The sequence below is a fragment of the Pelodiscus sinensis genome, chromosome 2 (assembly GCF_052426305.1).
Source record: "Pelodiscus sinensis isolate ZL-2025 chromosome 2, ASM5242630v1, whole genome shotgun sequence".
NCBI lineage: Eukaryota > Metazoa > Chordata > Testudines > Trionychidae > Pelodiscus > Pelodiscus sinensis.
The window spans coordinates 176,477,148-176,489,711 of record NC_143053.1 but is presented as its reverse complement, the minus strand read 5'-3'; the positions used below and the strand labels follow the sequence as shown (position 1 = coordinate 176,489,711).

Below are 12,564 nucleotides of genomic sequence, written 5' to 3'. Positions count from 1 at the left end.
CATGTTTGTATCTTGGTATCTCTACTTCTGCTTCTAACTGGAATGAAGCAGCATGAAAGCAAACAAGGAAATATGAAACACTGGGCATAAAAGTTCATCTAACTATTTGTTAACCTCCAAAACATTTGAGTGTGCTTTTGAGTTGTTGAGAGATGAATTCTAAGGAATTTCTTGCTCTCATTCCCCCACAGTAATCTGCAAACATTATGAGAGGGTTTGGGAGATGAGGACTGTATAGTTGCCTCAGTGATTTGTGTCCATTTCAGCGATCATGATTGACATGTTCTCTGGCTCTCAGTCTGCATTGCATACATTGTGTCTCCTTTAGCTGAGTTCTATTAGTTAGAGAATATTTAAAAAAGCAAACAAAGCATTACCATTTCCCACTATACTGGGAACTGATGCCTGTTTTCAAAAGGTCTTGGAAGAGCATTAAAGAGCTTTTAGTTCAGGAATGTAATTTGTTGTGTTTATTATCTCTCTCTTTATGTTAAATAAAAATCAACATTAACCCAGAAATCTTCTTCCTCAGCACTGGAAATATTTTCTTAGTCAGGATAATGAGAAGAAACTGAGAGCTGAGAAGTTTAATAAAACCATTATCTTGAAAAATCACATTAAACCAAGCTTCCCATAATAACTTTAGAAGTTAATCACATGTGAGGCTCATCAAGACAGTTCAGCATTTGTTACATGCAGATAAATATGTTCAGTTCATATTTCTATCATGGGATTCATTTAATAACTTCTTATTGGTGTCTCCAGTCTGATTATTCTCAATAGAACCTGTAAACTTTACAAGATATTTCTCAACACCTTCTATGATGTCAGCAATGATCATTCTCTCTCTTATGTATTCCGTCTTTCCTCCAGCTCTTTTTCTTCACTTCATGCCCAAGAAGTTTGCTGATTTTTTTTTTTGTGAAAGGTTTTTGTATGCAGCAATATCACCTTTGCTTTCCCTACACTCCACTCCATTCATTATATCAGTTCATTTTCATCTTCCTTGTGACTTCTCCTGCCACCCGTTTTGGCATCATCCCTTCAACAATTTAAAACATTTTGTTTCTGTTTTGTTCCTTTACGCTTTGACTTCTCCATCATCCCTTGCTCTCTAGGATAAAGGAATAATTAATTCTTCAGTGTTTGGAAATGTCTTCCCTTCCATTTCATGAGGTGGATATAGACTTGGGCTGAGGAGGCATGAAATGACTCTCTGTGGCCTGCCCTCTGCCTTTTGGGGGGATCAAGCTGCATGGTTGGGGTCAAAAGTGTTCTCTTGCTGCTCTCCATGCCCTTCTTCTTCTTTTTCAAGCAGTTTAGTCAGTGTCCCTTTCCATTCTGAGTGAAACACATGGCGAGCATGCAACCTGGAGCAGTCAGGCTACATTTCCCTGAAAGATGATTAGCTCCTCAGTCTGGCCGAGTGTGCCAGAACTTGGACGTAAGAAACATAAATGGATTTTGAACAGCTTGAGCAGGTTGTGGAAAGAATTGGATATTGATGTGTGATTAGGAGAGACTGGCTGGGCAGTGAAAGAAAAGTACCTAATGTAGAACAGCCTTGCTTCAGTCAGGAGTCATGGGAGTCTTGTAATGTTCAGGTGAGAAACTCTATAGTTCAGGGGTTCCCAAACTTTTTGACACGGGGACCAGTAAATCCATTCATGAGCTTTCGGAGGACTGGTAACATTCATTTGCATATTTGCATATTCATTAAGCAAATTACGAATATGCAAATATGGTGTTTTTGGTCCTCCCAAAGCCCCCAGAGCCAGCTTTAGCAAAGCTTTTGATACGGCCACCCACAATATTCTTACCAGCAAGTTAAGGGAATATGGATTGGAAAAATGGACTGTAATCCAATAAAACCCTGCACCACCACATCATATATTGAAAAGGGGCTCATTTATTTTCAGAAAGCTGACACCATCTTTGGAATTTTTTATCCATATTCTCATTCCGGATGGTGAATGCACCAGGTTCTCTCCATTCTGACACACTGTAGTGCCTTTAAAACTCACTGTCAGCAGTGGGGATATTTAAAAGGCACTGCTTTTACATTTTTATTCAGAATTTGCGTGCTCCCTGAACTGTCCTGCTCACCGCTGGCTGATTCTTCCCCTCCCACCCAGGCCAGCCCGGCTGTCTCTGCCAGCCGATTCTCTCCTGATCTCTCCTGGCAAGCCCTGCTGCTCCCACGAGCTGGTTTCCCGCGATCTCCCCTGGCCCAGCCCCACTGCTCCTGCCCCCCCCCCCAGCCAGCCCTGCTTCTGCCAGCCGGTTCTCCCCCTCCCCACTGCGAGATCCTCTGGCCAGCCCCACTGCCCACCCTCCCCGCTAGCCCTGCTTCCGCCAACCAGTTCCCCAGCCAGCCCTGCGGTCTGCCCCAGCCAGACTCACTGCCCCAGCCAGCCTCACTGCCCCCTCAAGCCGGTTCCCACCCCCGTGATCTCCCCTGGCCAGCCCCACTGCCCACCTTCCCCGCCAGCCCTGCCATGTGATCTCCCCCAGCCAGCTTCACTGCCCCCGCCAGCCGGTTCCCACTCGTGTGATCTCCCCTGGCCAGCCCTGCTTCTGCCGGCCAGTTCCCTCCCTATCTCCACTGGGCACCTCCACTGCCCTGACCCTGCTTCCCTGTGGCCCATATCCAACCCCTCCTCCCCCCTCCACAGCCAGCAATAAGAGCTCACCTGGTAACCCTCACTATGCCTCTGCTGTGAGCCTGAAACATATGGCTGCATCTGCCCAGCCTGGCTGAGGGCTTGAGGAACCCAGCGCTGAAGGGGCAGTCCGGGAGCCCGGAACATCCTGGCAGCCATGCTGAGGCCCGGTATTTTTTTCCCGAGGCCCGGTACCGGTCTGTAATCCATGCAGTTTACCTGCATTTTCTCTCCCTCCGAAATCTCAGTTACCTACCTGAAATTTTAAAAAGAAAGGGGCAAAAAACTGAAATTGCGCTACATTTTCACACACAAGAATCCAAGTGTTTATGGGAATACAACTGTCTTATTGCCCTTGCTATTTACAATGTTGTTTCCTGCTTTTTCTCTCCCCCAAATTGAAAATAAAAAGCAAAAGGCAAAAAGACTTTCTGCAAACAGAAAACTTCCAACTAATTCAGCAATATGCTTACGTTGAATGAAGTCCAATCTTCATTATAAACGAGGGGAAAATTTTGGCCCCTGCATTCAAAGACTTTTTTAGGGCTTTTGCTTGTGGATTTGTAGAATGGTCTCCTACGGTCACTTAGAATATTGTTCTCAAAAGTTTAGTGCCTTATTTCTGGCCTGTGAAACTACCTTCAATTAGCAGGGATTTTTTCCCTATTTGAACTACAATACATTAAACATAATTTTATGGTTTGCTTTCCGTTTACATAGGGTTTGTGTAGACTACAGGGTTTTGTCGACAAAACTATACCTGTGTCTACACTACCACCGAGTTCTGTCGACATAATGTTGACAGAACTCGGCAGTTTTGTCGATGGCAGTAAACCTCATTCTATGAGGAATAACGCCTTTTGTCAACAGAGTTCTGTTGACAGAAGGTGTTATTGCATCTACACGGTCCTTTGCGTCTACACTCTTGCGTCGACAAAGCAGCTTGCTTTATAGACACTCTTTGTCGACTGAAACTTTGTCGACAATATCTGTCGACAAAGCCTTTGTCGACAAAAGCCTGTAGTCTAGACGTACCCATAAAGACCAAATTGGGCCTGAATATTCTCTATTCCCAATGTTAGTTCTAGGGTGAAATTTCAGCATTAATTTCTTTCTTTCAGTTTCTAACCAAAACATCTGGACATACTTTGCATAGTCAATATAACCTTCCTCTCATCTGTGCATAGGGGGCAGGAGGGAGAGGAGGGAAGGCTACTGAAACATAAGTGCATCCTGGCAGATATGAAGGGGTTAAGAATTAAGCTTCCTTTATGTCATGCAATGCTGTAGAGTGCATGCACACCTCTACTTTCAATCAGTTATGTAATTGCACGCTGCACTGCAGATCTATAATTTACCAGTCTAGTCCCATTTTGTGCTCTACTCTGGTGTATACAGATGCTGATGTATTTTTCGGTCTCACCTCAATGTCTGTGTATGCTCCTGTATTTAAGAATCTTTAGTAGTGGCCTGAGAACAAACCTGAAATGTCTTTGTGATCAGAATTCAGTAGGAGTCTCTCTAATCTTTCCACTGGGGTTGTCATTCTCTTGTTGCATGCAGAAGGGTATGGATATTGACTGAGGTACAAACATGTAGTCAGAAGTACCACTCAGGCAGGGATCCTGTGTACAGAGGTGCATTAAATCTTTCTGGTAGAAGAAAAATGGTGAGTTACACCTTAAAGCGCTATTAACTGACAGGTGCTAACAGGCTCAGCAGCAAAAAAACAGATAGCAGCTGCTTTAGCTGGAGGCATTGTGAGCTAGGAGCACTTTACTGCTGAAGATCAATTAGTAAAACAAGAGAGCTGCCTCTAACTATGTGCCTGTCTAGTTTCTTTTAGTGGATGCTGTGTTCAGGAAAGTATTCAGCAAATTAAGCATATGTTGTTTCAGGCCAACCATTTGTAAATCCTGATGGTACACCTGCAATATACAACCCTCCCAGTGGCCAGCAGCCAATTAGGAGCCAGCTCGTGGGACAATCTCAGCAACAGCCTTCATCCCAACAGCAGCAGCAAGTTCAGCAACCCCAGCAGCAAATTGCAGGTCACCTTGTTACACAGGTATGGCAAGCTTTCATCAAGGCTGGGGTGATTGGGTGTGTTCACTTTCCCCATAGAGCAGCTATAATCTCAAAAAAGCAACTAGACAAAATGTCAGAATGGCTTTTTTTTTTTAAATAACTATCAAGAGAAAAGCTATCAAATATTTTCAGGGTGGATAGAATGACTAGAAAGATTGTAATTTTGAAAATGATTATTAAACGAGGTGGTGTATGTCTGAAAAATCTCTAGATTTCATTTGAAAACATTGAAATGTGACTAAAAGCCCTAATTATTCTTTCTTAGACAGGTGCAATATGTAATTTTGTAAAGGCCTTGATCTTTTGCAGAGTACCTTGTAATACTCACAGCTTATATTGTTAACTGTTTCTAACTTCAGATTAGTTACTTTTCACAGTTTGTTTATGGTGTGTGTGTGTGTACACATACTGAAAATGATGTAATAATAATACTATTAATATGGTCCCCTAATTTTGCTCTGCTGAGTGTTTAATTACCACATTTTTATTCTCTACTTCTCAGTCTGCTGAGGTTCAAATGTGGGACAAAAGAAAAGTCCTTAAAGGCCCAATACTGGACCCAGTTAGTTTGATATAACTTCTATCTGACTGAGGACAACATTGAAACCTATTAATAATAGTGCTGGAAGCCTTAATCATTACAGTCAGTGTAAATAATATATTGGCACAAATTGAGCCCTCTCTCTGTAATCAGCCTTTCTCATAGTAAAAGGGGACTTTTTACATGACAAAGAATGTATTCATTGAGATTTAAGATTAAGCTCTTCTCAGTAATTTATAACAGAAAAGCAAGGGCAGAATTTCAGGAAGTTGGGGGAAGAGGGGCAGCAGCTGTGTACTCCAGGATGTGGCTTGCTTTTCATCCTGTTCCACAGATGCTAAGGGAGTGAGGGAAAAGTACTTGCATTCTGTGCATGCCTCTCACACCGGAAGGGAGCTCACCAGCCACATGTGAGAGGCATGCACAGAATGCAAGTACTTTACCCTCACTCCCTTAGCATCCAGGGAACGGGATGAAAAACAAGCTGCTTTCTGGAGCACATGACTGCTGCCCCCCCCCCCTTTGGTCTCCCAAAATTCCACCTTTGTAGAAAAGGCAGAATAGAACTAACCTTGTGTAGGACACATGAAAATGAGAGACTAAAATGAGAGGAATGCTAAAACTCATTCATTTTACCTAAATATTTCCTCCAAAGTAATTTAATAATCTCAGGTTTGTTGTTGTTTTTCAGCCACTGCGTACACAATAGCTTTATAGTCATTGGTTTTCAACTTGTGAATCACTCTGGGTTTTAAATCAGTCATTAAGGCTGCATCTAGACTACAAGCCTCTCAAGCAGATTTTTCGAAAAAGCACAGTTTGCATTCAATTGCGCCTATTTTCAAAAGAGGCGTAATTCTTCGTAAAATGAGGTTTACCGTTATTGAAAAAACTGCCATGTTCTTTCAATTTACTTTCAAAAGAACGTGGCTGCAGTCTAGACACAGGTGAAGTTTTTTCGAAAAAACCCTGTAGTCTAGATACACCCTAAGAGAAAAATTCCTATTTGTGCTTATGCAGTGCTTTCCTTCTATAAGTTATGCGCAGAACTTGGCTTCAACATTGTAGCACATTAATACTTGAACAAAATCATGGTTACTTTGTAATCATCTCATGAACTTGAAAGGCTTTTAGTCAACGGAACACAGTAACAAAGAATCACATAATGGAGGGACCAAAATGCAAGTTTAAAGTCACAGTAATTGATCTATTATCTTTACCTGACGGTGGCTCACCTTCATTGCTGGAGCTTTAGTTAGCAATAACAGTATTTTGCTATTATCTATGTCTTGGAGGGTTGTATTTCTTGTCTCATGTTATTTTGTAACCTGTGCAGGCTTTGCAGCCATCTTCCCAGTCAGTCCAATATCCAGCGGTTTCTTATCCACCCCAGCATCTCCTGCCAGTCTCTCCAACGCAGCAGTTTCCTGTGGTAATACAGATTTTTATTTATTTTTGTGGTGATTGTTGATGTGTCTGAGGTGAGCATGTGTATGGCTGGCAGCAGTGTATAGGAATGTAGGGCATCTCCTGTTAAGGTTTTTGCAAATCTCTCTTTTACTCAACACTTCCAGAATAATTTAACATTTTATATCCTCAAAATCTGGAGGAAAACCTCCTATGGATGCAGTGTGATGTATTTAAAGACTTGTGTGATGTATTTAATTAGGAATCTATAGAAACCATTGTACAGGCAGTCCCCGAGTTACGCGGATCCGACTTATGTCGGATCCGCAGTTACGAACGGGGCCCTTCCTCTCCCTGGTCTCCAGCAGACCAGGGAGAGGAAGCAAAGCGGCGGAACATGTGGGCAGTGGACAGCCCAGACGCATCTGGGCTGTCAGCTGCTCGCGTGCTTCCGCGGCTTTGCTCTGCTTTGCTCTGCTTTGCTTCCCGTCCCCCTGGTCTGCAGACCAGGGGGACGGGGAGCAAAGCAGAGCAAAGCCGCGGAGCCCGAGGGCAGCAGGACAGCCACGGCGCGTCTGGGCTGTCCCGCTGCCCCCGTGCTCTGCGGCTTTGCTCCGGACGCCTGTGGAACAGCAGCTGGGGCGCTGCCGGTTGGTCCCGTAGCGCCGCTCTGGGCGCTACTGGACCAACCCAGCAGCACCCCAGCTGCTCTGCCCCAGGCGTCCCCAAGTCAGCCGCTGCTGAAACTGACCAGTGGCTGACTACAGGAAGCCCCTGCCCCGGGCTTCCTGGAATCAGCCGCTGATCAGTTTCAGCAGCAGCTGACTTGGGGATGCCTGGGGTTCTTAAGTTGAATCTGTATGTAAGTCAGAACTGGCGTCCAGATTCAGCCGCTGTTGAAACTGATCAGTTTCAGCAGCGGCTGAATCTGGACGCCAGTTCCGACTTACATACAGATTCAATTTAAGAACAAACCTACAGTCCCTATCTTGTACGTAACCTGGGGACTGCCTGTACTTTAACTGCATTTGGTGGCTTAATCCATGATCATACTGAGCACTTGGATAACAGAATATTTGTGAAAGAGCTGCAGCTCTTGAGGCATGTGCTATATGGTGCACCATGAAAAAGCACACGGACATGGAGGGAAAAAAAGAGTATGCCTCTGGAATCTGAATCTGGCATGATGCTTACAAGATTAAAATTATTCTACTCTAGAATGAAGCTGACATTTTAATGGGCAGTAGAGGATTATTTTTTTCTCTTTCTTTCTTATTTGTGGCTCATATCACCAAGCTAGAGATATCACTTACTTGGTCGTGCTAAAAGAGGGAAACAAAATGGACTAGGCCTTTGGTGCCAAAATAATACTTCTAATTCATAGCAGAAAAGCTCTACCTTTAAAAGCTGAGTAACAACCTATTCTACACATCCACATGCACTGAAAACCCTGTAGAAAAAATTGTTCTTATGCACAGCAGATGCTAGCACCAATGACACGTATGGGGCCATCAACCTCATGGTGTCTCGTTCATAAAATGGGTAGAAGTAGATTAATAATAGCTAATTCCTCATTTTTCTCCTTGTGAATTGTCATATTTAAAAAAAATTGTTTAAAAAATTGTTTTAAACTATTTGCCATCCAATCAATGGAAGATATGGATGGTCAGCATTTGTGAAATTCAGTCAACTAACTCAGATATCTAAGTATGGGTGCAGGAGCCTGGTTTTAGGCATGCGTGACCAGATCCTGGCTAACCGTTTTGAGAAAATGACCCATGATATTTCTTTCTAGTGTAAGACTTAAATGAGATTTCTACATGTGACTGTGAATTTGAAATTTAACTTTCAAACAAATATTCTGTTGTATTCATTTAAAAAATCCACACTTCCTTTTCAAAAGCCTTACCAATAATAGCATTATGATAGCAGATTATTGGAACATGATCATGGTAAGGATACGAACCCAATCCAAGCAAATTCATTTACAAATTCATGAGAATATTTGAGGAAAAAATCTTTACAGTGTTTCCCCCCCTTCATTAACAGGGCACAAGCAAGCAATTGGGGAACGTAGTCTGCATGCTTATGTACAAAGCACTGATAGTGTATTCTTGTTTCTCAATGGAACAAATCTTTCTTCAGGCTGTTTCCTTTCAGAATTCAAGTAAATATTAAGACAATTGGACTTATATATAGGCAAAGCTATCTGGGGCCAGATTTTTAAATGTCGGTGGGCCTTAGGCCTCTAAATACCCTTTTAGAATCTCACCTTAAATCCTCATAGAGTCCTATTGAAGGCAACAGAATTCTGTCCAGGCATAGAGCTCTGCTTACATGGATCCTTCTGTAAGGTTAGGGCCTGTTGTTATTTTTACATCATTATGCACTTTAAGGGTGTAATCTGACTCCACTGAACACAAGCAAAGCTTTGCCATTGGCTTAATTGGGGCCAGGATTTCACCTTATATGCCCACTAGGTATGTTGGTCCCTGCCCTGTCTTGATGGTGGCCCTAAGACAGGACTTTATTACGTGTTTATTAATACCAATGACTTAAAAAGTCTTTAACTAGCAGTTGAGAGCTGCAAACTGTTCAATCTCCAGTTTATGTATTTTTGCCTAATAATGTGTTAAGATGCATGGGCTGAGATAGTCATAGAAAACAAGGATGCCCCAATCACATCGAATTTCCCTTGGGATCCTTATAGAATCACAACTGTAGTCATCATAGTATCCTTGGTTAAGGAATTCTGTGTTTGCAGAATTGGGGGGGGGGGGGTGGGCGGGACCCATCTTGAAAAGCAGTGCTAGTGTCCCTTTGAAAGCTGTAGCGTCCACTACTCTTTAAAAATATGGGTAGGGTCAAAAAATCCCAACCAATGAGAATTTGCTATTGCTTTATATACCTTAAAGTCTAGAAGCATTTTTCTAGCAATTTTCAATGTTTTATTTTTATTTGCTATTTATTTTTGTTGGTTACCCTGAGTTTATTTTCACCTGCTTCTCGTGCTGTTCTTAGAACCTGACTTTTTCTATTTTCGCATATATCTACTACCAAAAAAAAACCCGGGTTGACCATTTTCAACTGACTTTTGCCCACAGCGAGATGACATGACAACACAATTTAGCCAGATGAGCTTAAGTCGTCAGTCATCGGGAGACAATCCTGAGTCGCCTTCTGGTCCTGTCTACCCATCACCCATCATACAGCCCTCTGGCCAGCAGACTGGTTATGTCATGGCATCTCCAAGTCAGCAGCTTCCTCCAGGAAGTTTTACGGGTTCAGGTCCACCAGTATCCCAACAAGTACTACAGCCTCCACCACCACCCCAGGGCTATGTGCAGCAACCATCACCTGCTCAGGTAAGTAGAATTTTTATTTGTTATAATTTTAATTTTTGTGATGCATTTTAGCACACAGCTACAAACTTCTGTATAGCACCGTAAAGGGAACATACAGCATAGACTGGGATGGGAGGGTAACCGGGGAATATCTTTTCAAGGAATTCGCAGCTACAGTGCAGCAGATTAATTTTGGCAGTGGGAAGTTACCATCATTTCTGTTGTTTCATTGATTTCAACAACTCTTCCCTTCCCCCACCATCATTTTCTGAGCATTCATCTGTGCTCCAGGATGCCTCTGTACATGAATATGAAGGAGGAGGGTGAACAAACATTGTGTCCCTTTTCTCCTGTGAGCCACATGCATGCTAGCAGAAGTAGCCATTCATCATATTTAATTGACTTGAACATGTTAGACACCACAAATCAGTAATTTTTACTGTCTTCCTGGAGACTGATTATGTTTTACTGTTCGCCACCAAATATCCATGGATGTCTCCCGGGTATCCTTGCACAAGACAGAAAGTGATTACTGTCAAGAAGTAAAATGAATGGATGATTTTCTGGCCCATTTTCAAGGTATATATTTTAAAAAGTAAAAATTCCAACTTACAGAAAACTGCATTTAACATGCAGCTTTAAATGCTAAAATATCATTAATGGGGAGAGGTTTTTTATCCTCTAGAAAAAATACTTGTTTAAAAAAAATCCCACTAAACACACTGACAAAGAATGATTTTACCCTGGTGTTATTTTTGTTCATTACTTCTTATTGATAATACAACTGCAGTTATTAGTATTTCTCTGCACTGTCGTAATAACAAAGAATTTGGACTATAAAGCTATTGTTAACAGCAGTGGGAGGTTAATGCCTCCTTATTTTACTAATTATTAGAACAGAAGAATAGAATAGTAAGGGCTTTTCATACCATGTAAGATACAGTGGCACTTGATGTTTGAGTCAAAATATTATACAGATATTTTCGCCATATATATAATTTCCTAAATAAAGAGCTTGCAAAACATTGAAAAGCACTCAAATATTCATCACAAACTCACTCTTTTGACATGGAATTTGCCTATTTTTCAAATTTGCAAAAAAATTACAAAAGGGCAGTGTTATGAATTTTTTATTATTGCATGAAATGTTACAAGAATTTTTTTTCACAGTGTAACTATGTGCCAAATATAAAAAAGTTTACACATGTAAATTACAAAAGAAGTCATAATGTCCCTTTTTTTTTCCACCATCCAAACTATATTATCTACGTGAATATGCAGAAAGCTAGAATCTTACAAGCTGTCCTGGATTCTGTTCCCACATCTGTCACAACTTTTCTTAATACTATTTGTTTCATAACATTTTCAAGTATTATTTTATCAAATATCTCCGAATGCTTCAAGTGAACTAGATAAGCATGAGCCAGCTTTGTTTTACAAACTCAGGCTTGGAGAAGCTAAGTGATGTTTCACTGATATTGCAATGGGTAAATGTTAGAATTAGTATTAGAACACATTCTTTTTCTCAATGGACCATGTCATTCTTCTGTAGTACCTTAGAATCATAGAATCATAGGACTGGAAGGGACCTCGAGAGGTCATCGAGTCCAGCCCCCCGCCCTCAAGGCAGAAACATTTGGTGAAATATAAATGTTGGCAAGACCTTGGCAAGTCACTTAACCTTTCTGATCTTAAATTTCCAAATCTGTGAAATCGGTATAATAATACTTACCAACTGGTATCTACCTAACTGTGGCGGGGAAGGGGGGAGGAATTATAATCTTGCATATTTTTATATTTCACCAAATGTTTCTAGGGTTGGTAGTGAAGTAGTGGGGGAGCGAGGGTGTCATTTTCTTCCACTAGATTAGTCATAGGATTTTGTGTCAAGAAACCAGAGCTTTAACTTTGCTTCTGACATTGCTTAGTTTCTAAGGTGCTGCAAGACCATTCCTTGTTTTGTTAAGTTCTACTGTGTTATAATTAGTGATAGAATAAAACAAAAAAAGGTTTCTATGTATTCAAAAAAATATATGCTATATATCAGTTGCCTATTTCATAACAACTGCTATACAGTGTAATATGTACATGCTCATCAATATATATGTTTAAACAAAGGACTTAATTGACCATGTGTTAATTTAAAATATATGTTCTATAAAATGCATTTTAAATAGTGTCAGAATTAATTTATATAAATACCCATGAGAGGCCTCACGTATTATGCAGGCACTCAATCATGCACTCTAAAGTTCCTGCTTAATTGTGTTCATCTAGCTAAGCTGTCATTTTGAAGAATAATGCAAATCTCTTGCTGTCACAGTTGTGAAGATAACCTTCAAAGTAGGAACTAAAAGTCAGTCAATGAGGGGTTGTGTGATCCTCCCCTGTTCTGACCATGTTGTGCCCCTTTAAATTAGAGATGTGAATGGTTAACCAGTGGAGACTGGAGCAGCTCCTCATGTGCCATGGACAAGGGGCTGCTCTGGTTCCACAGGGCCTACCACTTGCAAGGACACTC

At 41.5% G+C, this 12,564-nt stretch overlaps 1 protein-coding gene across 6 annotated transcripts in view; it reads left to right on the top strand.

Annotated features, from left to right (window-relative positions):
* ARPP21 (cAMP regulated phosphoprotein 21) overlaps positions 1 to 12,564 on the top strand; it is a 266,271-nt gene that overhangs the window by 191,666 nt on the left and 62,041 nt on the right. For all 6 annotated transcript variants that reach the window (XM_089776566.1, XM_014574051.4, XM_014574047.4 and 3 more), the window contains 3 exons: positions 4,562 to 4,731; positions 6,629 to 6,724; positions 9,804 to 10,064. In XM_089776566.1, coding sequence (XP_089632692.1) covers positions 4,562 to 4,731; positions 6,629 to 6,724; positions 9,804 to 10,064 — 527 coding nt within the window. The remainder of the gene's footprint in view (positions 1 to 4,561; positions 4,732 to 6,628; positions 6,725 to 9,803; positions 10,065 to 12,564) is intronic.